This window comes from Alosa sapidissima, chromosome 15, assembly GCF_018492685.1.
Source record: "Alosa sapidissima isolate fAloSap1 chromosome 15, fAloSap1.pri, whole genome shotgun sequence".
NCBI classification, from domain to species: domain Eukaryota; kingdom Metazoa; phylum Chordata; class Actinopteri; order Clupeiformes; family Clupeidae; genus Alosa; species Alosa sapidissima.
In genome coordinates, this window is record NC_055971.1 from 3,438,384 (window position 1) to 3,464,104 (window position 25,721).

A 25,721-nucleotide genomic window follows, 5' to 3' on the forward strand; every position below is an offset into this window, starting at 1 on the left:
AAAGCTAAGCAGCGTGCCCTTGGTCAATTACTGGATGGGAGACCACATGAAGTCACAGTAAAGAGAATCTTATTGCTGCCACTATGTGTTCTCTAAATCACTTTCTTCTTATAAAAACTCTCGATTTTTGACCATTCTGAGAGTTTAGTTGAAACTGTGTGGTTAATGGTGAAGTAAGAAAACATAAACAGATACGATCTGAAACAATACCTTACAAGTCAAACGAAGATCGAACCACATTTGAGCAGCCTGGGCTACCGTGCAAAAAAACACCCTTACTAACCTCTACACCATCATGGTTATTACTTAAGAGAAAGCTACACTGTCAATTGAACGCGCGGGCACGCCTGCTGACACCGGTAAAATGCACCGAAGGTTCACTTAACTTTGGTCACATGACATGGGGATTTTGAACGATGTTTCGAAGCAGTGTTTCGAAACACTTGTGCTTCAAAGCCTCGACACTGATTCGAGACGTCGGTTTCGAAAGTCACACCCCTAGTAGCTGGAAAGGCTGTACTGTTTATTTGGCAGACATGATCTTATAGCATAGACAAGACAAATATTTATTTTCCCTGTACATGAGCTTTTTGGAGATCAAAGTTATAACTGCAACATGGTACTACCAGAGGGGTTAGTAATCAAGGATCGCTGGTATTACTACAGAATTGAAGGGAATTGGAGAAATCTCCAGAATTCTGGTTGCATCTTGTCCAGTGTTTTCAAACATTTTGACTTTTTCTCTTGGACAGGACGGATCTGCATCTCCTCCTGATTGCTTCACAGAAACCACACAATCATGTTTGTAGAGCTAACTGGTTATGTAACAAAAAAGTACATTATGTATCAGTTAGTGCAAAGGTATTTACAAGCTGCTGGATGTATTATGTGATGTTTTGTCATGTGGTGGGGTCTACTACTAGTAGCAGTTGAGCCACCCATAGTTGAGAAGGGTGCGCTGCACTGTCAAGTAGCGGTAGTTGTACTCCACTTGCCTCGCGCCGTTGGAGAAGTAAAGGTAACCTGGAAGAGAGAGATGGAATGCGTTTACGTTATGCGTTAGATGTAATGCGTCTCATTGTTTCAATGGCGTATTTGAAATATTCCTTACCGTAATTTTCAAATGCTGCGTCCACTTTGTTACCAATTCCAGGGAAGCCCACAGATAAAGCCCTTGGGTATCCTTTGTACATTTGTTCTATACTGGGATTATAGCTGCAATCATGTAAGACAGTTAGTGGTGTTATGATTTGTTCTGTAAATAGAGATATTTTTATTTGGAAATAATATGTCACATACCTCCAATACTGTGCTCCTTTATAAAAGAAAATGGTCTTTGTGAGGGGCTCGTACAGTGCAGCATCTATCTTGTCCACACTTGAGGCGAAGCCCAAGCTGCTTAATGTTTTTGGATAACCTGGCAAAATGGTTTTGTCTTGCGGGTTTATTTTCCAGAATTTGTTGCCTGTAAAGATGCCGTGTGAACAAACATTAGACTTAACCACATGGATCTCAATACAAATCTCAAGTTTTTGCCTGAAATTGCACTATGCCTATTTACAAGGGCATTATTCCTATCTCTTTTGGGCCCTATACCATCAATAGATAGTAGATATAGTAGATCAATATATAATGGAAATATAGACCATTATTTGCCAAGGTATGCTCATGCATTTGTAAAATGCCTATGGAAACTCCCCATAGGACTTTTGGTTATCCAAAATGCATACTGACAATCAAGTGCTTACTGCACATGAACCCCTTTGTGTAGAAGCATAATCCTGGTCTCAAATGAAAGGTAACACTTTGAGGTTTTGTGGATTATTTAGATTGTATGTCAGGTGTTCTGATATAGACTGACTACACAAAATATGGAATAATTACAAAAAAGTCTCTATTTTTGCATTTACTTTGTTGGTTCAATGAGTGTGTATAAGATAGACTATACATCTGTACAACTAATATTGGATAATACAACATGAAGATTCAATTTATATGGATTCTTGTGAATATTTCAGTACCCAATTGCATCTACTTATTGTGCTGCAGCTACACTGCAGCCAGAGGTCAGGGTAGCACCAAAAGCGGAGGAGGGGGAGGGGGGCATTTTGGATCAAATTTAATTGAGACATAATAAGATTAATCTGAGAATGTAAAGCACTATACAGATTGTACATGAAAAAGTTGGATTCCCAACTCCCATTTTTGGATTCCCAAGAGTCAAATGCTTTCAAATGGTGTATATGCTACATAGCAATATGGTGCATACAATTGATTTAGAATGTTGGGGTGAGGTGGGGGAGGGGGGTAACCGTCCTGCCGGCGGGACCACAGAACACTACTGTATGTGGTTTTAATGGACAATAATTCCTGATTTATCAGTGTATGTGGAGCCTGGATACCCACCTTGGAAGAGGTATACTGCCTTGAAAGGAACTTCACAAGCTGCATCCACATAAGTGATCTGTGGCCATGTTGTTTGCACTTTGATTAAAGGAATTCCTCTAAACATTGTACTTTTCCTCCAATAATATCTGATGAAATATTCAAAGTTATACATTTAGTACACACAGTCACACACAGGGCCAGGTTAAGGTCATCTGCGGCCCGGGGCAAAGGCCTCCGAGGCCACCCCCCCCCCCCCCCCCCCCCATTTTTTTTCCAATATATATTACTATTATTATTATTATCAATATACATAAGAGAGAGAGAGAGGCAATTAAATTACGAAAAAATGAAATTTGCATTTATATTGTGGAACTGTTAACCAACATACAAAAAACAAGTAGCCTACAAACATGGGGCAATGCACACAAAAAAAATCAAACATGAAATATTATATTATTACCATCAATAAATTACTTAAACTAAGGCTTGAAAAAAACTGCCAGTGGTACCCAGGTCAGCCTAAAATGTGCAATTCCCGAACTCTGAACTCATTGTAGCCTAGAGTTTGGCGCGCACGCACACAGCCACATCATGATACATTTAACACACAGCTCTAGCCAGCCACGACGTCAAATACATTGAAACACGCAGTCTAGCGCACACACACAGCCCAGCCACATCAAATACAAACAAGGGGGGTGTTGGAGCCGATAACGGTAACGTTGTCAGGGACAGGGGTGGACGTGTATTTGTCACTATTTTGATCCTCGTTTTGAAAAAAGTGGACAAGGCGCCTGCAGGAATGAATGCGATGGTATGCACACACCCACCTAACTTTCAACGCTTATAATAATAATATTTGTCCCGGTTAGGTTTCTGCATTGGTCAGTTAAAAAGTAGTCTAGTAGGCTAATAACATCCACATGCAATATCTTTACAACAACAACGCCTAACAACGACCTATTTATTTGGACAACTTTGTATAGCCCTATAAAGGCGAAAGTTACCTTTAGTTTTGTTCTAGCAAAGGCTACGTTCACATGGCTTTAAACCGCGGTAATGCTAGCCATTTTGACAAGCACAATAATCTTGCCTACCTTGTGCTTGCGGCTTGCTAATAGAAAACAACAAGCTAGCCGACAACTTCTGTAGCATGCGTATGTAGGCTCTCCTGCTCAAACAATGCAATAGTTCTGCATTAAGTTGATTTTGATAACGTGTTTACAAACTTACTTTACAGAAAATTGTAAATAGCCTACTGTCATGCAGTTAATGGAATACTGTGCAGAGTTGGGAAGTTATGGTAGCCTAGGCCTATTGGTGTGAACACACACACAAGGGGAATTCTCTCTCGAGTAGCCTGATGATACGCACAGTGCGTCTACTTGGGTACGGCCGTGGTTTTGGCGCGCCTTACTGAGAACGTCTGGCTGTCGCTCTCTTTTTTCGAGCTCCACTTTCATATTTCCTAATTGTCTCATGCGAAGTCATTGTTGTCTGCGATAGCATGCATTGATAAGGGGAAAGACAGGTGACGATAAGACATATGTTTTCTTTTTTAAATGTCCCGCGCCGGGGCCCCCTTGTGGCCGGGGCCCGGGGCAGCAGCCCCTTTGCCCAATGCACAAACGCGGCCCTGCGCACACACAACTAATTACAGTGCATGAAAATGCACTGTACTGTTCTTCCTAGGTAACTTCTTCTTATTACAGTGCATGAAAATGCACTGTACTGTTCTTCCTAGGCAACTTCTTCTTCTTCTTCTTATTATTATTCCGCTTACCACTTTTTCCGTACGCAATTTCTCTTGAACAGTTTAACTTAGAAACTTCATTCAAACTTTGTAACGTAGGTCTTCAAACAGATCAGGTTGGTATGTCTTTTCAACGTTGAAACTTTTATACTTTTTAAACTATTAAAGAAAAACTTTTTAAAAATCCCCATAGACTTAACATTGCCGATTATGACATCATAATACGGCCGTTAAGCAATTAGAATCCTATTCACCCCTTGCAGACACGTGACTTAAGTCACGTGACGGCTCCATGCTGGACGGCAAAAAGATGGGAGACGGACGGCAAATTACATTATGTCATAAAGATTATGATGAACTGAACACCATTACTATAACATCTTTGTAGTTCAATGTATTGCTGTTTGGGGTCTGATAGTCAAAGAAGATGCCAGTGGTGTTGTTAGATGAAATGGGTCATGATCGCAAATGTAAAGTTATTAAAACTGGTGGTAACAGCAAGGGGAGATAACATTACGTTAGGCTACTGTAATTAACATTATGGTAAATGAACACCCATAAGTATTTCTGGACTAAAATATTGCAAAGCGATTTGGTTACTTTATTTGTCTTGCTTTTATCAGTTGTAACCAGGGTAGGAATTTCACGGCGGCCACGACGGCCGTAGCCCCTTGCGTTGGCCGTGAAGCCCCTTTGAAAATCATAGGTTTACAGGCCACGGTGGCCTTGGTGCCCCCTTCTTTCAATATTCTGCTTTGTGTCCTACTAATAGCTATATAATTTTTATTTAGCCTGTGGCCTGTCAACATAATCTTAGCATTCACAGCGCAAATTAATGTAGTCTTTTACGCAGTGGAGAAAGTGACAGTGCAAGAAAGAAAGTGTGTCTAAATTCACCCATTCTTCTCAGTTGAACTACTATTTGCGAAGTAGCCTATTCATCACACAGACATCACAAGTATCACATGAAAGAGCTTTTTCTCAGCTTTTAAACGATGTTAGCCGATAATTGCTGTGTTGAACGGTTCGCGAGAAAAGTAAATAATATAATTCAATTTAATCATACATTCTACTGAAGGTTTTGCGTCCATGATCTCCCTACCCATTCATCTCGGTGGAATACTTCACGAACCCTTCTTTTAACACATGACAAACCACATATCAGAATAAACAGCAGACCTTACCGAACACAAAGGTGTAAAGCAGTCCCCTGTATAGTTAGCCGTTCCAGAGTAATCCAGTTTTGAATTTGCAGTAAATTTCAACATGCATGGATGTCTCCAAATTTGGGCTTTAAGTTGTACAATGTGTTTAAATTGTTCCACATGATTTCATAACGGGCCAAATACAAAATAAATGTTACAAATATCGCCTAGATATTGGTAAATCAGAGGACAGCTGACTAAGTGTTTGTGAAAGTAGCCTTAATGATCACAAAATGCTAAGCATGCATCTTGGCTATTTGAGTTTCTTAAAGCTGAGCTGTGCTTAAATTTAAATTGTTCAATACATGATTTCATAGCAGGCCAAATATAAAATAAATTTTATATATAGCCTAGATATCTGTTTTTATTAGATGATCAGATGATTTACAGTTATATGTAATATGTCATGTTTCATGTTTTTGTAATGTTTCATACAGTGATGCATGCAGGTCTACTGCAGTGAATAGGCTAAATACAACTTTGATCATTTTTATAGCCTACTACTGTATAGTTAACTTTGGCCTTGGTGCCCTGACATGTGGCCTTTGTGCCCCCCACCAAATATGCCCAACTGAAGGCCAAGTGGCCTTGCCCCCAGAATGGTGAAATTCCAAGTCTGGTTGTAACATAATCAAAACGTTAAGAATGTCATATCAGAACATGAAATAATAACTAGCTGCCACACTTAGAAGCTAGCTATTCTAGCTAACGTTTATCGTAGCTCATAGTGCTAGGGCTAATGTAACTCGTCAGTTTGTACGTTGCCCAGCGAATAAACTTACTTCTTACATGTCTTAAGTTAAAGAATTGAAAGAAATAGGAAATTAAAAAAAAAACTTGAACGGTATTATCTGTTTACATTCAGATCTTGCCAAAGACTTTGCCTAAATGCTATCTGCCGTCCTGTTCAGAGTCTATGGTTGCTATAGCAACACAAAGAAAACAAACCAAAATATATCTATGCAAGAACATGGGATGTTGTTGTATTCCAAACAATAAGCCAACAGTTGTGGAAGGGCATTACTACGGTTAAATCTCACTATAATCTCCTAGCTGTGCGATATGTCCCATTACAACCCATTGATTTGATTCGTGTTCTTGCCGTCCACTAGGCTATTTTGCTGTGGCACGAACAAAACATGACGTCACTTGCAAGGGGTGAATGGCAGGTGTTCAGGCCACCTGGATCAACTGCCAGTCTCAGGCTTTAAGCATACAAACTGGCCCTATTAAGACTACACATCCTGTTCAACTGCTTCCTCTGCCAAAAACTGTTTCAAAATAAAAGTCCTCACTACAATATTTCACTATTAAACAATTTAACCCTTTAAACTACTGAACTTTTTAACTGTTCAGCCATTGTAACTGTTACTTGTCATCAACTATGACTCCTACCCACTGTAGGTAGTTAGCATAGTTAGCATTGCTAGCATTGTTAACATTTTAGCAAAACTGCTAAAAATGATTAGCATAGTTAGCATGTTAGCATGTCAGCATTGTTAGCATGCTAGTTAGCATAGTTAGCATAACTACTAAAAATGATAAGCTAGGTTAGCCAAGTCACATGGTTAACTTAGTTAGCATGTTAGCATATTTAGCAAAACTGCTAGAAAACGTTAGTTAAGTTAGCTAAGTAGCATGGTTAGCATAGTTAGCATTGCTAACATAGTTTTAGCATGTTTATCAAAACTGCTAGAAAACGCATGATTAGCATGTTAGCATTGCTAGCACTGCTATAAAACATTAGCTAAGTAGCATGGTTAGCATAGTTAAAAATCTTAGCATAACTGCTAGCAAACATCAGAGCCATTCCAACTTTCAGTTATCGTCAAATATCTACCTATACACAGCCATTAAACTATTTGAATATCAACATTCATTAAACTTCCAGTCAGTCAACAACTTTTAAACTATTTACCTTCAACTTTTAAACGGTCTACTTTTAAACTATCATTAAACTATCTATTAAACTAGCTGTCTATCAACAACTTTTAAACTATCTACTGTCTATCAATAACTTTTAAACTATCTACATTCAGCTTTTAAACAGTCTACTTTTAAACTATCAACTTGTATTAAGCTATGCAACCACCATGTCTATCCTAGCATCACCGTAGTAACCATCTCTGTATTATCTGTTTTAACTATACATGATATTTTACATCACAACTTTAGCATTTTCATGCACTGGTAATTCCTTGAAATTGCATTTCTAGTTATTATTATTCCGCTTACCACTTTTTCCGTACGCAATTTCTCTTGAACAGTTTAACTTAGAAACTTTGTTCAAACTTTGTAACATAGGTCTTCAAACGGACCAGGTTGCTATGTCTTTTCAACTTTGAAACTTTTATACTTTTTAAACTATTAAAGACAAACTTTTTAAAAATCCCCATAGACTTAACATTGCCGATTGTGACATCATAATACGGCCATTAAGCAATTAGAATCCTATGCCAGGTGTTCAGGCCACCTGCAGCCTCAGGCTTTAAGCATACAATCTGGGTCAATTAAGACTACACATCCTATTCAACTGTTTCCTCTGCCCAAAACTGTTTCAAAATAAAAGTCCTCACTACAATAATCCACTGTTAAACAACTTAACCCATTAAACTACTGAACTTTTTACATTTAACTTTTAAACGGTCTACTTTTAAACTATCATTAAACTATCTATCTATTAAACTAGCTGTCTATCAACAACTTTTAAACTATCTACATTCAGCTTTTAAACTTTTAAACTATATACATTCAACTTTTAAACAGTCAACTTTTAAAAACGATCATTAAACTATCTATCTATTAAACTAGCTGTCTATCAACAACTTTTAACTTGTCATCAACTATGACTCCTACCCACTGTAGCTAGTTAGCATTGTTAGCATAGTTAACATTTTAACATTTTTAGCAAAACTGCTCGAAAACAATTAAGTTAGCTAAGTAGCATAGTTAGCATGTTAGCATTGCTACCATAGTTAGCATGTTTAACAAAACTGCTAGAAAATGTTAGCTAAGTAAGATGGTTAGCATAGTTAGCATGTTTAACATTGCTAACATTTTTAGCAAAACATTAGGTAGGTAGCATGGTTACCATTGCTAACATCGTTAGCATTTTCAGCAAAACTGCTAGAAAACATTAGCTAAGTTAGCTAAGTAGCATGGTTAACATAGTTAACATTGCTAACATAGTTAGCATGTTTAGCAAAACTGCTAGAAAACATTAGCTAAGTAGCATGGTTAGCATAGTTAAAAATGTTAGCATAACTGCTAGCAAACATTAGAGCCATTCCAACTTTCAGTTATCGTCAAATATCTACCTATACACAGCTATTAAACTATTTGAATATCAACATTTATTAAACTTCCAGTCTATCAACAACTTTTAAACTATCTACATTCAGCTAATTAAACAGTCTACTTTTAAACTATCAACTTTTATTAAGCTATGCAACCACCATGTCTATCCTAGCATCACCGTAGTAACCATCTCTGTATTATCTGTTTTAACTATACATGATATTTTACATCACAACTTTAGCATTTTCATGCACTGGTAATTCCTTGAAATTGCATTTCTAGTTATTATTATTCCGCTTACCACTTTTTCCGTACGCAATTTCTCTTGAACAGTTTAACTTAGAAACTTTGTTCAAACTTTGTAACATAGGTCTTCAAACGGACCAGGTTGCTATGTCTTTTCAACTTTGAAACTTTTATACTTTTTAAACTATTAAAGACAAACTTTTTAAAAATCCCCATAGACTTAACATTGCCGATTGTGACATCATAATACGGCCATTAAGCAATTAGAATCCTATGCCAGGTGTTCAGGCCACCTGCAGCCTCAGGCTTTAAGCATACAATCTGGGTCAATTAAGACTACACATCCTATTCAACTGTTTCCTCTGCCCAAAACTGTTTCAAAATAAAAGTCCTCACTACAATAATCCACTGTTAAACAACTTAACCCATTAAACTACTGAACTTTTTACATTTAACTTTTAAACGGTCTACTTTTAAACTATCATTAAACTATCTATCTATTAAACTAGCTGTCTATCAACAACTTTTAAACTATCTACATTCAGCTTTTAAACTTTTAAACTATATACATTCAACTTTTAAACAGTCAACTTTTAAAAACGATCATTAAACTATCTATCTATTAAACTAGCTGTCTATCAACAACTTTTAACTTGTCATCAACTATGACTCCTACCCACTGTAGCTAGTTAGCATTGTTAGCATAGTTAACATTTTAACATTTTTAGCAAAACTGCTCGAAAACAATTAAGTTAGCTAAGTAGCATAGTTAGCATGTTAGCATTGCTACCATAGTTAGCATGTTTAACAAAACTGCTAGAAAATGTTAGCTAAGTAAGATGGTTAGCATAGTTAGCATGTTTAACATTGCTAACATTTTTAGCAAAACATTAGGTAGGTAGCATGGTTACCATTGCTAACATCGTTAGCATTTTCAGCAAAACTGCTAGAAAACATTAGCTAAGTTAGCTAAGTAGCATGGTTAACATAGTTAACATTGCTAACATAGTTAGCATGTTTAGCAAAACTGCTAGAAAACATTAGCTAAGTAGCATGGTTAGCATAGTTAAAAATGTTAGCATAACTGCTAGCAAACATTAGAGCCATTCCAACTTTCAGTTATCGTCAAATATCTACCTATACACAGCTATTAAACTATTTGAATATCAACATTTATTAAACTTCCAGTCTATCAACAACTTTTAAACTATCTACATTCAGCTAATTAAACAGTCTACTTTTAAACTATCAACTTTTATTAAGCTATGCAACCACCATGTCTGTTCTAGGATCACCGCAGTAACCAGCTCTGTATTATCTATTTTAACTATTCATGATATTTTACATCACAACGTTTGCATTTTCATGCACTGGTAATTCCTTGGGAATTGCGTTTCTAGTTTAACTAATGCAATAATTTCTTGTCTCTCACCCATTCTTGAAAAAATAGAGATCGCCAAAGATGGAGGTGGCAGCATCAAACACTAGACTGCGGCTGCACTGTTCATCTTTGGGGTTGGGCCCAGGCTCAGGCTCAGGCTCAGGCTCTGGCTCAGGCTCTGGCTTTGGTTTAGGAGGAGGGGGTGTAGGGTCTGGAGCGGTACCTTTCCGTACACCTAGAATTTTTTATAAAAGGTTAGGCTCACGTAATGCAATATGATTTAATAAAATATGATTTAATATGATATGATATGATGTGATATGATATGATATGATATGATTAAATATGTCAGTACCATACAAATTCTGAACTCCTAGCCGGTCATCGTCAGGCAGCTTGTATCCATTAGTGTTGACATATTGGTAGGTGGGGTACATGAGGGCACTTCTGTCCCTGGAGTGGTCCAGTCCCAGTGCATGACCAAACTCATGAGCTGCCACCAAAAGCAGGTTCACTCCTGAGAGGGCAGGGGTAGAGGGGAGCACAGAAAACAGTCAATCCCAGGGAGCTGTGGACCTTTCAAGGATTTCCAGTTATTCTTCATTTGCCATTGCTAAACAACCATAGCCAAAGAAGATGAGGATAAAACAATAACTTATAATAACAATAATAACAACAATAATAGAATAAGCAACAATAACTTGTTATAATGAGAGGAAGAGGATAAAGAACTCTTTTTTCCTGTAAGAGTGAAGGGCAGGTAAAACAGTGGGACAGAGGTAGTCACCTTGAGATGTCAGGGTCCAGGTCTCATCATCATCAAAATGGGTGTCGCCACCTTCACCCTGACCAGGAGAGCTGGCGTGAGCCAGGACACCTCCACTACCATCAAAAGGCCAAAAGTCACCATGATCTACAATGCAGTGGAGGGCATATGGAGGACAGTCAACATGGCAGGTACTGTCACAGCCACAATACAGAGTTAGGAAATACAATTTTGACCCCAGACCATCTTAATTGTACTGGTATACAGTTGGAGAAATGATAAAGATCTTGTAGTATTTCACTAAGCACATTGTTGAGCTCAAGCGTGATGCCCTTATTTTAAGTACTCACATCTGCCTTTAAAGAGAATCATGATGTCAGCAGTGCCACTGGTGATCTGTTTGAAGTCCAGAGGAATGATATCACTGTACAGTTTGAAGGCCTGGCCAATGGTGTAGTCCACCTCTCTCTGACTCAGATCACGGGTGTAAATAGTTATCCTGTAATGCAGCCACATGCATTGCTTTGAGACCCCAGCTCACTTCTTATCAACAGGCATGTACATGCACACGGCTGGATGTATGTGAAATGCTAGCTGTCACAGTTCTATTGTATTATATGGCATGGGTGTCCTGTGAGCTTACGTCTACACAAAACCAACGAGTGTATTTTTCTTACCACTTTCAGACCTTACGGTAGCATAAAGAAAAATGTGCAGTGTGAATACTGGTGCACACACAACTACCACAACTGTACCATAATGTTTGTGATCAACTTCTGTTTACCTGTAGGTAATTAGTTTCTTCTCCCACTTTGGGCGTCCAGCAAAGTGCCCGTATCTGCTGATATCAGAGACACCACATCTGGGCGCCTTCATCACCTCAATGGTGTTCTTATCCAGTGTGCCTGTCACTTCCAGGCCAAAGAAAGACTGCATCGCCTCCAGGTTGTCTTTGAAAGAAGTATTTTCTGTCACACTCCTCATGATAGTTCCATTTGAAGTCCCGACATCTGAGAAGAAGCGCTCCAGATAGTCCTGGCGAGTAGAGAACAAGTGAGAGCAATGTCTGTGTGAATGTATGTGAACAAAAAAGGTATACATTCATGTGCTACAGTATGTCATAACCAACTACAGCAGAGGACCTGAAATGTGCAAAAAAGTCTAAGACAGAAAAGGCAAGTGGAAAGCATTCATTAACAGAATAAGCTATGTTAGTCCCTGACCTATATCTGCATGCATAATTGATTAATGAATCTGGACACATGTTGCCCATACAGTATCATGAATGCTTGTTTCACCTCAGCCAAAGTTTGATCATCTTCAGATGCAGCTGTGTGTCCCATGGAGATGGAAACAGGGGCAGCCTCACTCCAGGCTGCACACACCAGCAGCAGTAGAGTAGTCACACACACCTCCATGCTTGCACACTGCATCCTCAATGTCCATCCCATCCTTTTATAGTGCAGAGCACATGGCCTGGGGTGCATATGGAAAAGAACAAGAAAACAAAGTGTCAAGTGCCAAGAGAGATTGTACATTCCTCTCACTGTTGAAACAGGCCCTGAGCTGATGGGGGAAGCTGACCTTTAAAAATAGGGTGTGACCAAGATTTGTCTTTTTATCCTCTTTTAGTGTAATTTTTGTCAGCACATGCAAGGGTATTGTAATCTGTATGTTATTGATGTGTGCATTGTGTATTGATGTGTGCATTGTGTGTTTTTTGTATGTGCCTATTCCCTGTCTCTCTGCCAGTAGCTGCAGGACATGGAATGTTGTGTCTGACATGCACTGTGGGGGGCTGGCAAAGTAGCCGGGAGGAGAGGGCGCCGTGTTATCAGAATTGTTACATTAAGTTATTGCTATCATTGTACAAGGTTTTTAGGGAAAAGACTTTTAAGGAAAGAAGTAAATTGAGATAGGTTTAAGAGATTTAAGAGTTTATTCATGACTGTATTCTAGACAGCCAATAAGAGTGGATGTATCCCCACACTACATACTCCATTTCTCGATTACATCACATAGGCAGGATTAAGTCAATACTTTAACATGCTCTGTTCCTCCTATTGCTTTATCTTGTTGTTGTGGGGAGGTATAAATTGCATGCTGATCTAGTTGGGGTCAGTGAAGAGGAGTCAAAATGGATGTTAATCTGTTGGGATTAGCTGTTTTTGTCAGGGAGCCTATAGGACTGGTTGTTTTTGGCTCCCTCTGGTGTTGCTCTGTGTTTTTTTGTTTTGCATTTCAGTTTTTTCCTGTTGCCACACCCTTGTCCTTATTTGGTCTGTTTCCTTTCTTGCCTATTATCTCCCAATTACCTTCCCACCTGCATTGTATCTCAGTTCGTTTGTTGAGTATTTAAACCCTGTGTTGTTCATTGTTCTTTGTCATGCCCACAGTGGATATCGTTTTAGTCAAAATGCGTGATGAGGTTGAGGAGGAAAGGGATGTGAGACATCTCACTGATGTGCATATACGCACCGAATATCCTGACGGGGTTCAAATTTATACAGATGTTTCTAAAGACCCTGCTACAGGGAAGACTGCAGCTGCAGTGTTTATCCCAAAGTATAAGAAAGGAATTCAAAAGAGACTCTCTAACCACCTTGCAGTTTATTCAGTAGAGCTATTTGCAATCTGCCTTGCACTAGAATGGATTGAAGAGATTAAGACCCGGTGTAATGTTATTTGCTCTGATTCATTGTCAGCATTGACTAGTATTCTGCACGGCAAGTCAGTGTGCAGACCTGACCTACTGTATGATGTTCTTCAAAGTCTTTTTAGACTGCATCAGCAAGATATTTTAGTTATTTTTGTATGGGTTCCATCTCATTCAGGTATTGAAGGGAATGAGGTTGTAGACCAGCTTGCTAAAGGTGCTTTAAATTCTGAGATTCAGATTAACATTCCACTCAGTAAAGCAGAAGTTAAGCATATCATAGTAACTAAAATGATAAGCGAATGGCAGGGGCAGTGGGACAGGGAGAGTAAGGGTAGCTTCCTTCGCACTATACAAAAACAGGTGCCCACCAGAAGACAGTGCAGCTGGAGCCGAAAAGAAGAGTAAATAATAACGAGGCTTAGGATAGGCCACACTAGGCTGAACCATCATCTTCATGTTATTGGCAAACATGCCACGGGCCATTGTGATAACTGCAGGGAAATGGAGACAGTTCAACATGTTTTATTAGTTTGCCCAGCGTACAGCATAGAAAGAGGTATGTTACTGGAAGAGGTTAGAGAACTGGGGCAGGCCAGGCTCTCTCTTGAGGGTTTACTCTCCTTCTCTGTGCCGTCTGCCTGGAGATCTGTATTTAAATTTCTCAAGAACACAGGACTTTTTGTTAGGATTTAGTTAATTCTACTCACTTAGAGTATTATTTATTTATTTTTTCTTTTTCCTTTATTTTCCTCAATTATTATTATTATTATTTATTTATCTATCTATTTATTTATTTATTTTTCTTTGTCGCTCCTCCGTTGAAACTCCATACCTGTAGTTATATAAATGTCCAGTTGGTGGCGGTAAATGCAACCGTGTGTATGCCAACTGCCAATAAACCCCACAAGAAGAAGGAGAAGAAGAAGAATTGTTCTTTGTCTGATTGTCGTTTCTGTGTTTGTGAGACCTGCCTAGACTACCTGTTACCGCCTGAGAGGTCTTTTTGTTATCAAGAGCCTGTTTTTTGCTGATTATCAAGTTTGTGGAGTTTTGGATATTTTTCACTCCAATAAACCAAGACTGCAAGATATTCCGTAATCTGCGTTTGATTCCTCTGACCACCCTGACAGTTTTAGCTGGAAACATCAAAAGCTTAGTTGTGGAGAGATTAAACTGAAATATCCTTAAGCATGCAGACATCCGATGAAAGACGGGTAAAGTTCAGTAGCCTATCGTCCGTGCAATGATGGCGAACTGTATTGGCGCAAATGATCTTGCCCAAGGAAGTGGTGTAAATACAGAAAAGCAGGGGCCCAAATACTGATCGCTGAGGCACATGGGATGTTTGCTTGTTTGACTATGTCTATGGCACTCAGTTAAGTTTGTTGTGCCCTGAACGTTATTCCCAGTGGCAAACATGAAGATTCTGCAATGTTTGAGAGATGAAGTAATAATAACTAAGAGATGTGGGACTTGTGAATGGTCAGTTACGCAATTGCGAAACGCGTGGGGAGCACCTACACCAGCATATAGCTCTGCTTCGTCACTCTCCTTGCTGACCAAGGGAGCACCTACACCAGCATGTAGAATTGCTCCATTACTCTCCTGACCATGGAAGCACTCCAGCGTGTAGCCTTGTTCTGCTCCGTTCCTTGGAATCCTCTCATTTGTACTGCTAACCCCTTCTCTTGCCGTTAGCTACTGCGGTTGGCTACAGTATTTTAATTGCTTCCTGGCTTTCTCCATTGCACTTCGCATTGCTAAATTGGTGTATATTGCTACCCCTGGTTTACTCAATCTCAATCATCTCCCGACAACCTGAACCATGTTCGCACCCCTTTCCCCCCAAGGTCTGTGTCCTTGGTTCCCCCTTCCCCTCTTTCCTGAGTCGTGCCACCGCTCATGGGGTCACCGCATCATTCTGTTTTTTCCAGATCACGTCCAGGTCAATCCATCATGGACATTATTGAATCTTCAGTTTCTCTTTCTCTTTAAGGTGCCTTACTGTAGTTGCCACATCCTGCTCCTGCATCCTGCTCGACTCCTACCTGCGCAGTACACTCCTGCACAGCAGAACATTTGACTGAGCCATAGACACCAAGCATGGTCACTCTTAACATCCATTAATCAGTTTCAGCTTCGAGATGGCTCTTCATGCTCTTCACTTGTATTGATCTTCATGCCAATGCTCAACCTATTCCAGCCTAGACACTTGCTGTCATTCTCTAAATTTGGCTCTAATCATTCAGGTCTTCTAATGCTCTTGAATGCAGAACTGCCACTATTAAAGTGTTCGAAGTGTCTATTTACACCCCCTATATTTACACGCCTGGCCTTGGCCACACAGCTGAGCTATTCACACCCTGTGACATAACAATAAAAAGACGTTGCTCACGTGCACAAAAAACATGGCGGACATTCGTTTTTTGTCAGCAGAAAGTGAAGAATTCTGAAAGGTTTCGGCACTATATCTGTTCAGATAAAGCTTTAGATTGAAAAGTTGTGTTTTATTTTCATAATCTTGGTTCAGTGAACACATACAACCGTCAGTTTGTTAGTTAACAGAAATTTCGTGAATATGATGTTCAGGCCTATAAACTATAAGTTTACCTGCAAACACTATTTGTGGAAGCAGATAGATAGTTTGATTCCTGTGTGATGCATTTTTGCAGAGTGAGTGTGCATGTGTATCAACGTCTCTGGAGAGAAGGCGCGCAATTTGAACAAGAAATCGGTTCTCAAACGGAAGTTTTGATTGCAACAATTAGCTAGTTGATGCACCAGGGTGTAAATAGCATACAGTACTATATACACCAGGGTATGAATAGCATCCACTTCTAACTATACATTGATGCAAACAGCATACCTTATTCAGAGTGTCTATTACACAGCTGAGCTATTCACACCCTGTTACGTAACAACAAAAAAACATGTTGCTTGTTTTTTTTTAATTATTATTACATTGTGTGATCAATATGCCAGAATAAATGCACAGGGGTGCAAATAGCATACACCGATATTTGTACCAGACGGGGTACTAATAGGACACATTGCTGCGTGCACCGGGGTACGAATAGAATTCACTTCTAATTGCACCAGGGTACGAATAGCATACACTGCTAATTGTACCAAAGTGTTTGCTGCAGGTTCATATTTATTCTCCAGATCAGCTATATCGCCTAGGTAGTTCAGTGTTTTCTAGAAACGTATGCTGCAAAGAAACCTGTAACACCCATTTATAACTTTTCAATAACTTTATATTCAGATCATGTGTACATGTACATGCTAAGTAATGACAAAGTTTTCCCTCATAGCATTATTTGTTATTCTTATCTGCAAAATGCACATTCTCTAACTCTCATTGGTCTCAAGTGCAACTCAAATATCTACCAATGCATATTGGAATTGACACAGACCGTTACTCATTTTAGGTTTTATTGCAGCAAATAACTTCTACCAGAGCACTTGCTCAAATACTCTGCTAGGGTCCACAGATACCTTTCATATCACCTTATCTATTGCTACATACAAGGTTATGTGTGAAAGAATCATGGCATGCATGTACAATTTAGATGCTTCAGTTGTTAACCCTTAGAACCCTAAGCTGTTTTTAGGGCATGTTCACTACCTTTATTCATAAGGATTTATTCTGGTTATTGTAAGTGCCACACACACATATTATATATTGTTTTTTTCAGCAGAGTCTAGGCTATCCAGATCTGCCATTTCATGTATTAGTACTAGCATTGATTTTATTTTGATTTTTAAAGAATTAAAATCTAAAAAGCGTATTATAAAAATTCTTATATTTCGACATGTATCTCACCACAGCAAGCTCATAGCTCTACATGCATTTCATGTGTGTGTAGGGCAGATTGTCCTGAATCGGGCAATATAGTTGCCATGTTGGAGGGATACTCTGGGGCTGAGCAATTTACAGAAATATGTGGTGTGTGATTTACGGAAATAAATGCCATTTTTTTATTTAGTGATGAAAAATGACCTTTCTGCGCTCCATATCTGTGACACGAACTGATCTGACCTGACTTGACCCGAGGTTGCGTGTTAGCCTGCTTGCCTGGTGTATGCACTCATAATGATTCTCAACTTTTTACTGGATTGCCATGAAGAAAGTAGGCAAAAAAGGTGTTTCTTTGTTGAACAAATTGTGAGCCTTGAATGCCATGCAGGAATTTGCTAGGATCTCAAAACCGGATTATGAACATGCTTTGCCATAGAGAAACACATGATAGCGTTGGATTATAAACATGCTTTGCCACAAGAACAGACAAAAACGTGGGGTAAGTCCAGCTATATGAAGTTATTATTATGACCGCCGCGCAGCGAAGCGGCGGTCATATAGGTTTAGTCAGATTTTTTTTTTTTTTTTTCGCATGTCCAAATTTCCGTCAAGGATTCCCGGGACACTGAAAGACCGGGGTACACGAAACTTGGTGGGCATATAACCCCACATGGATAGCATGGAACCATCGTTTTTCGTTTTGATCTGTAGCCCCCCCGCTGGACTGGACCCCCCGAAAGGAGGGTAGGGCAGACACAGTTTTCTGTGAATATCTCGAGAACCGTAGGGTTTAGGAGGACCATTTTTTTTGTATGTTGATCTCAAGGGGCCATGTCAACCCATTCCATAACCACTCATTTCATGTATAGCGCCACCTAGTTAAACACAAAAAAGTAAAAATGAGGTGTTGTAATCGCAGGTATCTGTGACCTAACATAGTCAAAACTGCATGAAATTGGAAGTGTAGGATCATTATGACACCCACTGAATGCACGCCAAGTTTTGTGGAATTCCGTTCATGGGGGGCCACACAATAAATGAATTTATGTTACTATACACCAACTGGCCTGTAGGTGGCCGGAGACAGTTTTCTGTGAATATCTCGAGAACCGTAGGGCCTAGGAGGTCCACCTTTTTTATGTATATTGGTCTTAAGGGGGCATGTCAACCCATCCCATTACCACTTATTTCATGTATAGCGCCACATAGTTAAAAATTAAAAAGCAAAAAATTAGGTGTTTTCATCACAATATCAATGGCTGACAAGGTCAAAACTGCACGAAATTAAAAGTGTAAGATCATTATGACACCCTCCGAATGCATGCCAAGTTTTGTGTACTTTCGTTCATGGGGGGCCTTACAATAAAATAATGTATGTGTACATTTAGTGACGTACACCAACAAGGATTCCCGGGACACTGAAAGACCGGGGTACACAAAACTTGGTGGGCATGTAACCCCACATGGATAGCATGGAACCGTCATTTTTCGTTTTGATCTGTAGCCCCCCCGCTGGACTGGACCCCCCGAAAGGAGGGTAGGGCAGACACAGTTCTCTGTGAATATCTTGAGAACTGTAGGGCCTAGGATGACTTTTTTTCCGTATGTTTGCCTCCAGGGGTCATGTTAACCCATTTCATGTGCACACATGTGCACAAACAGATACACACACACACACATACATTCACAGTAATCATACGTATGACACATACTCACACAGTAGACATATGTACGCATGCATGCACAGGCACACACACAAGCACACACACACACACATAACATAAACATGTACATGCACACAATTCAAGAATTTCTCAAAATTATGAACAGGCAAGATGGAGGTGGGGTTGTATAAAATGAATTTTACATGTGAAATCTATGAACTAATCATGTTTTGGTACTTGTTGTCTAGCAGATACCAGTGAGAATTGAGTGTGGATAATGCAATTTAGTGAGACAGTTAGAATCATATAGGCCTTTCAGCGTGATTTATTTTTGTGGAAAAAATGTGCTGGACTGGGCGGCGGTCATATTTTGTACCGCTCTGCGGTACATCTAGTTTTGCAGTCACTTAGTCTGTTTTTATAAGCCAGAAAGATCGATAAACATGGTACCAATGGATAGCCCTGTGTCCCCTCTTTCATCTGATATGCTTGCCATATCGATGCGATCACGGGTTTGCGAGTAATTCAAACGAGAGTAATGGGTGCGCGCGCAGGTGAACGCAGAGAAGTATAGACTGTAAATATGATGCAATTTGATTTAATTTCATGATTTTTTTTAATTTTCATACTTGATCGTTGAGACAAGTCAGGGATGGATTACTGCACGGGCCTACCGGGCCCAGGCCCAGGGGCCCAAGGGGTCAGGGGGCCCTGAAGCCCAAGTCTTTGCATGGAATCATTGCCTCAATATCAACAAATCAGGATGTAGGCTATGAATCTGATTTTAGTATTGGCCATCCCCAAAGTGCACCAGAATACAGGAAATCACATCAAACAAATTAAACATTTTCTGGTGGCCTCACCAACTGGACACAGACATCAAGAACTACACTGCAATCAGTGGAAAGACTTTAGAAGCAGGCTTTGAAAACATTGGATAAAAAATGCTTATCACCAGTCTAACACTTCATGAATTCATGATTCCATTCAGAAAATCATCCTTTGTAGTCAGCCTTCTCCTATCAAGCAGCTGCAGCACACATCTGGAACTCAATAGAAATAAGGAATAACACAAACTTAAGCAATTTAACTAAATCCATAAAACAATGGCTAGACACACAAACATGTAATCATATGTAATGCTTTTATCTGGAGTGTGGTATTGCTTTACTTTTGTTTTTATGTGAAGCTACTAAATGTTTTGTTTTACTTTTTCCCTTTCTTTGTCTAGCATGGCGTTACATCTGTTATTTTAATCTGTGTCTTGTATCATATTCTGTCTGTCTTCATCCTGCACATATTCGTAGTAGTGTTAATTGTCTGTTAACTTTATGTGTTTGTGTGTATACTTTTATACTCTGGTATCCCTCTTATATGTCCCAGTTCACTCTTAACATCAACCTGCCAGGGACTAAAAACGAAAATTAGCTTGAATAGTTAAATCTGGTGTATTTACATGTCTTATGTTCATTAATGTACACTGTCCCTTTTAAATAAATAAAAAAAACATGGTCCTAGCCAGGGTCTCTTCAATTTGGTTGTATTCTTTGGGGTGTCACATGGATCCTGCTTGACTCCTTCCAGCGCAGTACACTCCTGCACGATCCCTGCAAAGCACTCCCTGTGGATTAGGGATGTAACGGTATGAAAATTAACCTCACCGTTATAGTGACCTAAATTATCATGGTTTTCGGTATTATCGCAGTATTACGGTCACAAATATGTGATTAGAATGTTCGCGAACCGAGAGTTTTTTCACCTGGGGGTGCTCATAGAGGGGGTACTACTGAGTAGATGTGATTCTATTATTCTGGTGCATTTTTAGGTGGCATATTGCTACTGGAGAAGGGCATATTTTCGTTCACATTCATACGCTGACTGCACAAACGAACCTGGCTGAGCTGAGCATTAATTCATAGCATAACGTTACCATATCATTCCGTTCCATTTTTCCCTGGTCATGTTTAATTGGCTATGTACTTATAGCCTAACTTACCCTACCATGACTCCATGACATGGAGTTTGCTATTTCTGTTATTTGGATCCAATGAGTGAGACCCGAAGTGTTCAAAATAAAACTTTATGCTACGGTATTCTCCTGATAACGTGAGTGGAATAGATTTAAAGGAACCGTATGTAAGAAATGTATTTCAATTAATCATAAAATGGCCCTGATATGTCACTAGTCATTAAGAAATCATGTTCATTTCAAATACTTATACAGTATCACTGACAACAGTAGGCCGGCCAGGATATTGTCATTTAAAAAGTGAAGTTGCAGCCCTCAACTGATGTTGATGTTGTGTTTTGGCCTGATGCGCGTACCTATCTACTAATCACAAAGTCAGTAGTGTTTCGGCATCCGGGTTGGCAACCTCGAGTCAGAGGGGAGGGGGAGGGGATACACCACTCTATAGTAATTTGAAAGTGATTGCAGTACCAGTTTTGGCCACAATCTTAGGTAACACTCCATAATAAGGTGCCATAATAAATAGCAAACTAGTAATTACCTAACCCTTTGTTAATATTTGTTAATTGTTACTAACATATCTATTTGGCACAAGTTAATCGTTTTTTCATCATTAATTAAATATTAGTTGTTTGCATAAAATCTGTATGTTAATGTTTTAGCAAATCTATTAACTAATATTGTATTAATATGTGTTAATAGTTAACTAAATGTCTTTTTGGCACTAATTAACAGTTAGTTCTTACATCATTTAAATGTTAAATGTTTATTTACAAACTATATGTTAATAGAAAAGGTAATGACTTATTATTATTTAACTTATTGTTAGTAAACTGTGCTTCTGCCTATCCCAATATGAACCACTCCCCATAGGACCCTTACCATAGATAGATAGATAGATAGATACTTTATTGATCCCCAAGGGGAAATTCAAGAAAAGAGCTACCTTGACATGCTGCCACTCTTGTCGGCACCGGAAGCACTTGCAATAAAGTTGGTTAAGCTTAATTAATATATTAGTAGTATATAGCTATAAGCGTGGGGCCCCTTATAATAAAGTTGGTTAAGCTTAATTAATATATTAGTAATATATAACTATCAGTATGGGGGACCCTTATAATAAAGTTGGTTAAGCTTTATTATTATATTAGTAATATATAACTATTAGTCAGACGGTGAAGGGAATGAGACCAAAACTGGCTTATCACATTTATTACTTTAAGAAAAGTTAAAACAAACATGTCTTCAGGCACTGGCATACATAAAACAGCATCTGCACAAGCAAAATAAAAAGAAGTAGTTGAATGGGCTATATTACATGCATCATTGCTAGCCCTACTAGCAAGCGAGAAATGCAACATGGAATGTTCAGGTGCACAGAACGACAGTTTATTAATATTCTGAGACTCACTAAACACTGAGACATAGACCATATAGAGGTAATGCATAAACATAATGCTAAGCTAAATGTACATTAATTTCCTGCTAGACTGAATTGCACTTTCCATGCACACTAACTACACTGAATGCATGAAAAGTTGCTAGCGGAGTTTACAGCTAGTCACGTTAGACTCAGTGTGTATGAACTCTACTCGTGGTCATAATGAAAACATTAATAAACGTTCTCTAAGTTGCTAGAATTGCACCCAAATCCTAACAATACATGGAAAGTAATATAATATAGGTGGTATATCAAAGTTTTCAACTTAAACAACATTTTACAGTTACAAAATGAAAACAAAGTGGGGAGTGCTTCATACAGTCAACCTACCCAATAGAGTGTCCCAGTGACGCCACTTCCATTTGCCTCCATGGGACCTATCTACCTACCTACCTATGACTTGTGCCTTGAATTACCCATATGATGTTTGTCAATTTTAAAGACAATTTTTCATGTAAAGACATTTGCAGTTTGTTTCATAACTATTGAATTACAACATTGTGAAAGATCGTAATTCCAACCCATCAGTCGCGCTAGTGACGTTAGCTCATTCACATTCACAGATTGTACAAGCATACCAGCAACAGGTCTTAATTGGGCTTTCCTTGCCGATGAAAATACCATGAGCCAGAGGATTAAACACATCAGGTAAGTTGTATTCGTCCATAGACTGTACATTAGATACTGTTAAGTGACATAGCAGGCAGCAAGATGTAACCGTTAACTAGCATAACAGCTAATCTTATCTTTTCATTACATTGGTGACGTAGCCTACATCGTTCGAGACGAGAGATGTAGTCCACTGAGCGGATTCGCACAAAACCAACATAACTTTTGAAGTCTATCGAACAACAGTACTTTCTTGACGTGAAAAATTATCTTTTAAATTCACACACATCATATGTGAAATTCGTGGCACAATTCAAACTGGACCAAAAAATAATTGTTATCTCTCCATTAACTCCAGTTAATATTTTTTTGAAAGATAGGTCCCTTGTAGCGGAAGTAAAACGGAAGTCACTGGGACACTCTATGCAAAGCATACCGCTTCTGATCGGCTATAGACCTCTCCAGAATAAGTCCCGCCTCCTAACTTCCGTATCCATCCAACTTCCTGGCGTCGATTGTCTATGGGAAATAACATGGCGTTTTGAAAGATCGTACCTGTCAAACTCTGTAGGTGACAAAGTAGAAAAAGCTGCTGGGCAGATTGGCCTACACACACTACACACGCCATCTAGTTTCCACTGGATTTTTTTATTTTCGGTGCCATTTAAGTAGTATAGTCTATAGTATACTACTTAAACGGCACCGACTTATTCTGGAGAGGTCTATGGCAACAATACAATCTCAATAAGGCTGCTTAATTACGGCGAAAATCACATACAAACACTAAACTACATTTCTAACTCTGTTACACCCCTCTCCTGAATTTCACCCAATTCACCAAGCAAATTCACCAAGCAGCAACCAAATAGTACTTCCAAAGGCAAAGAGTACACTACTTTCAAACACTAGCCAGAGGGTCACCAATTACAGGACAGCCAACCACAAAGTGGAAGAGGTGCACAAACTCTCACACAACCAACCACTGGCAGTAGGGTGCCTTATACACCCCACAAGACCATAAAGCCATAAACCATAAATTCCATAAATTCTCCACAAAGCTAATCAGAAAAGCTAGATAAATAATAAAATGTCATTAACTTTTATATTAGCATATAGTTTGTAAATAAACATTTAACATTTAAATGATGTAAGAAATAACTGTTAATTAGTGCCAAAAGACATTTAGTTTACAATATTAGTTAATAGATTTGTTAAAACATTAACATACAGATTTTATGCAAACAACTAATATTTAATTAATGATGAAAAAATTATAACTATTATAACAATCATTAACAAAGGGTTAAGTAATTACTAGTTTGCTATTTATTATGGCACCTTATTATGGAGTGTTACCCAATCTTACATATGGTTCCTTTAATATGAATGATGTCAGTAAAAAGCACAAAAAACAGAAAACAAACAGTTACAAAGAATCGCAAACACACGCGGCAGGCAGTTAGAGTTCGCTGATCATGTGACTCGCTCCTGCAATCGGGAATGCGCGCTGCGTGATAAAGGGAGATGGCGGCGAGTAACAATCTGTCTGTTGCAATTGATATCAATGATTAATATGAATGGCCTCAGGAAACAGCACACCAAACAGAAAGCAAACAGTTACAAACAGTTCACACACTTGACTTCATAAGAGTTTGCGTGCCCGCCTGCACTCGGGAATGCGCTGACCACCGGACAGCGTAGCGTAATATAACGGGAGACCGCGTGACAATGGCAGCCACGGCAACAAGCCGGATTCGAATCGGTGATGCTACTGACACAATTCCTCATGTGCTCGGCAGAGATGGTTCGGGTGTCTTCCTATAGATATGGCAGCCGTGGCCTACTGGTTAGCGCTTCGGACATGTAACTGGAGGGTTGCCGGTTCGAACCCCGACCAGTAGGCACGGCTGAAGTGCCCTTGAGCAAGGCACCTAACCCCTCACTGCTCCCCGAGCGCCGCTGTTGTTGCAGGCAACTCACTACGCCGGGATTAGTGTGTGCTTCACCTCACTGTGTGCTGAGTGTGTTTCACTAATTCACGGATTGGGATATATGCAGAGACCAAATTTCCCTTACGGTCTCAAAAGAGTATATATACTTATACTTATACAGCTATTAAGCTATTTCATTGCTCTGATTGGTTAGGCATTTTCCCACTATTGGTTGAAACACACCCCATAATCACGTCCCAATGGAGCAGTTCTGACTAGAATTGAGTATGACAATGTCAGGCTAGGAAATCTCCAGAATTCTTTTTTCTCCTACTCCACTGCACAATAGAGGCAGTAGAAGATAAAAAATACTTAAATACGAAATATCCACATAGTATAAGGATGATCAAGCATCAGGCACTTGCAGTGACAGGGCAGGGACTGAGCCTGTAATTCTGTATGCATGGTAAGGTGCTCTATGAGAGTGAGTGTCATGGTGATGGTGCAAATAGGTTCAACAGTGCAACAGTTGCATAAAATAGCATAAAATAAATATGGACATATAAGAGAATAATGTAGACAAAGTAATATCAAAACTATATAAAAACTA

General features: G+C 39.1%; 2 protein-coding genes across 2 annotated transcripts in view; both read right to left on the minus strand.

The window, feature by feature from the left end:
- Window positions 1-499: 499 nt before the first annotated feature.
- Window positions 500-12,543, minus strand: LOC121683393 (collagenase 3-like). Its single transcript, XM_042063011.1, has 10 exons — window positions 12,335-12,543; window positions 11,821-12,071; window positions 11,387-11,535; window positions 11,058-11,183; window positions 10,626-10,787; window positions 10,322-10,505; window positions 2,407-2,534; window positions 1,300-1,465; window positions 1,112-1,215; window positions 500-1,023 (listed from the first exon to the last, which is right to left on the minus strand). The coding sequence occupies exons 1-10, from the start codon at window positions 12,521-12,523 to the stop codon at window positions 920-922; spliced, it is 1,563 nt and encodes a 520-aa protein (XP_041918945.1). The 5' UTR covers window positions 12,524-12,543; the 3' UTR covers window positions 500-919.
- Window positions 500-25,721, minus strand: part of LOC121683392 (collagenase 3-like) — a 28,605-nt gene continuing 3,383 nt past the window's right edge. Inside the window, exon 11 of the mRNA XM_042063010.1 lies at window positions 500-893. The gene's annotated coding sequence lies outside the window, so the exon portion shown is untranslated. The remainder of the gene's footprint in view (window positions 894-25,721) is intronic.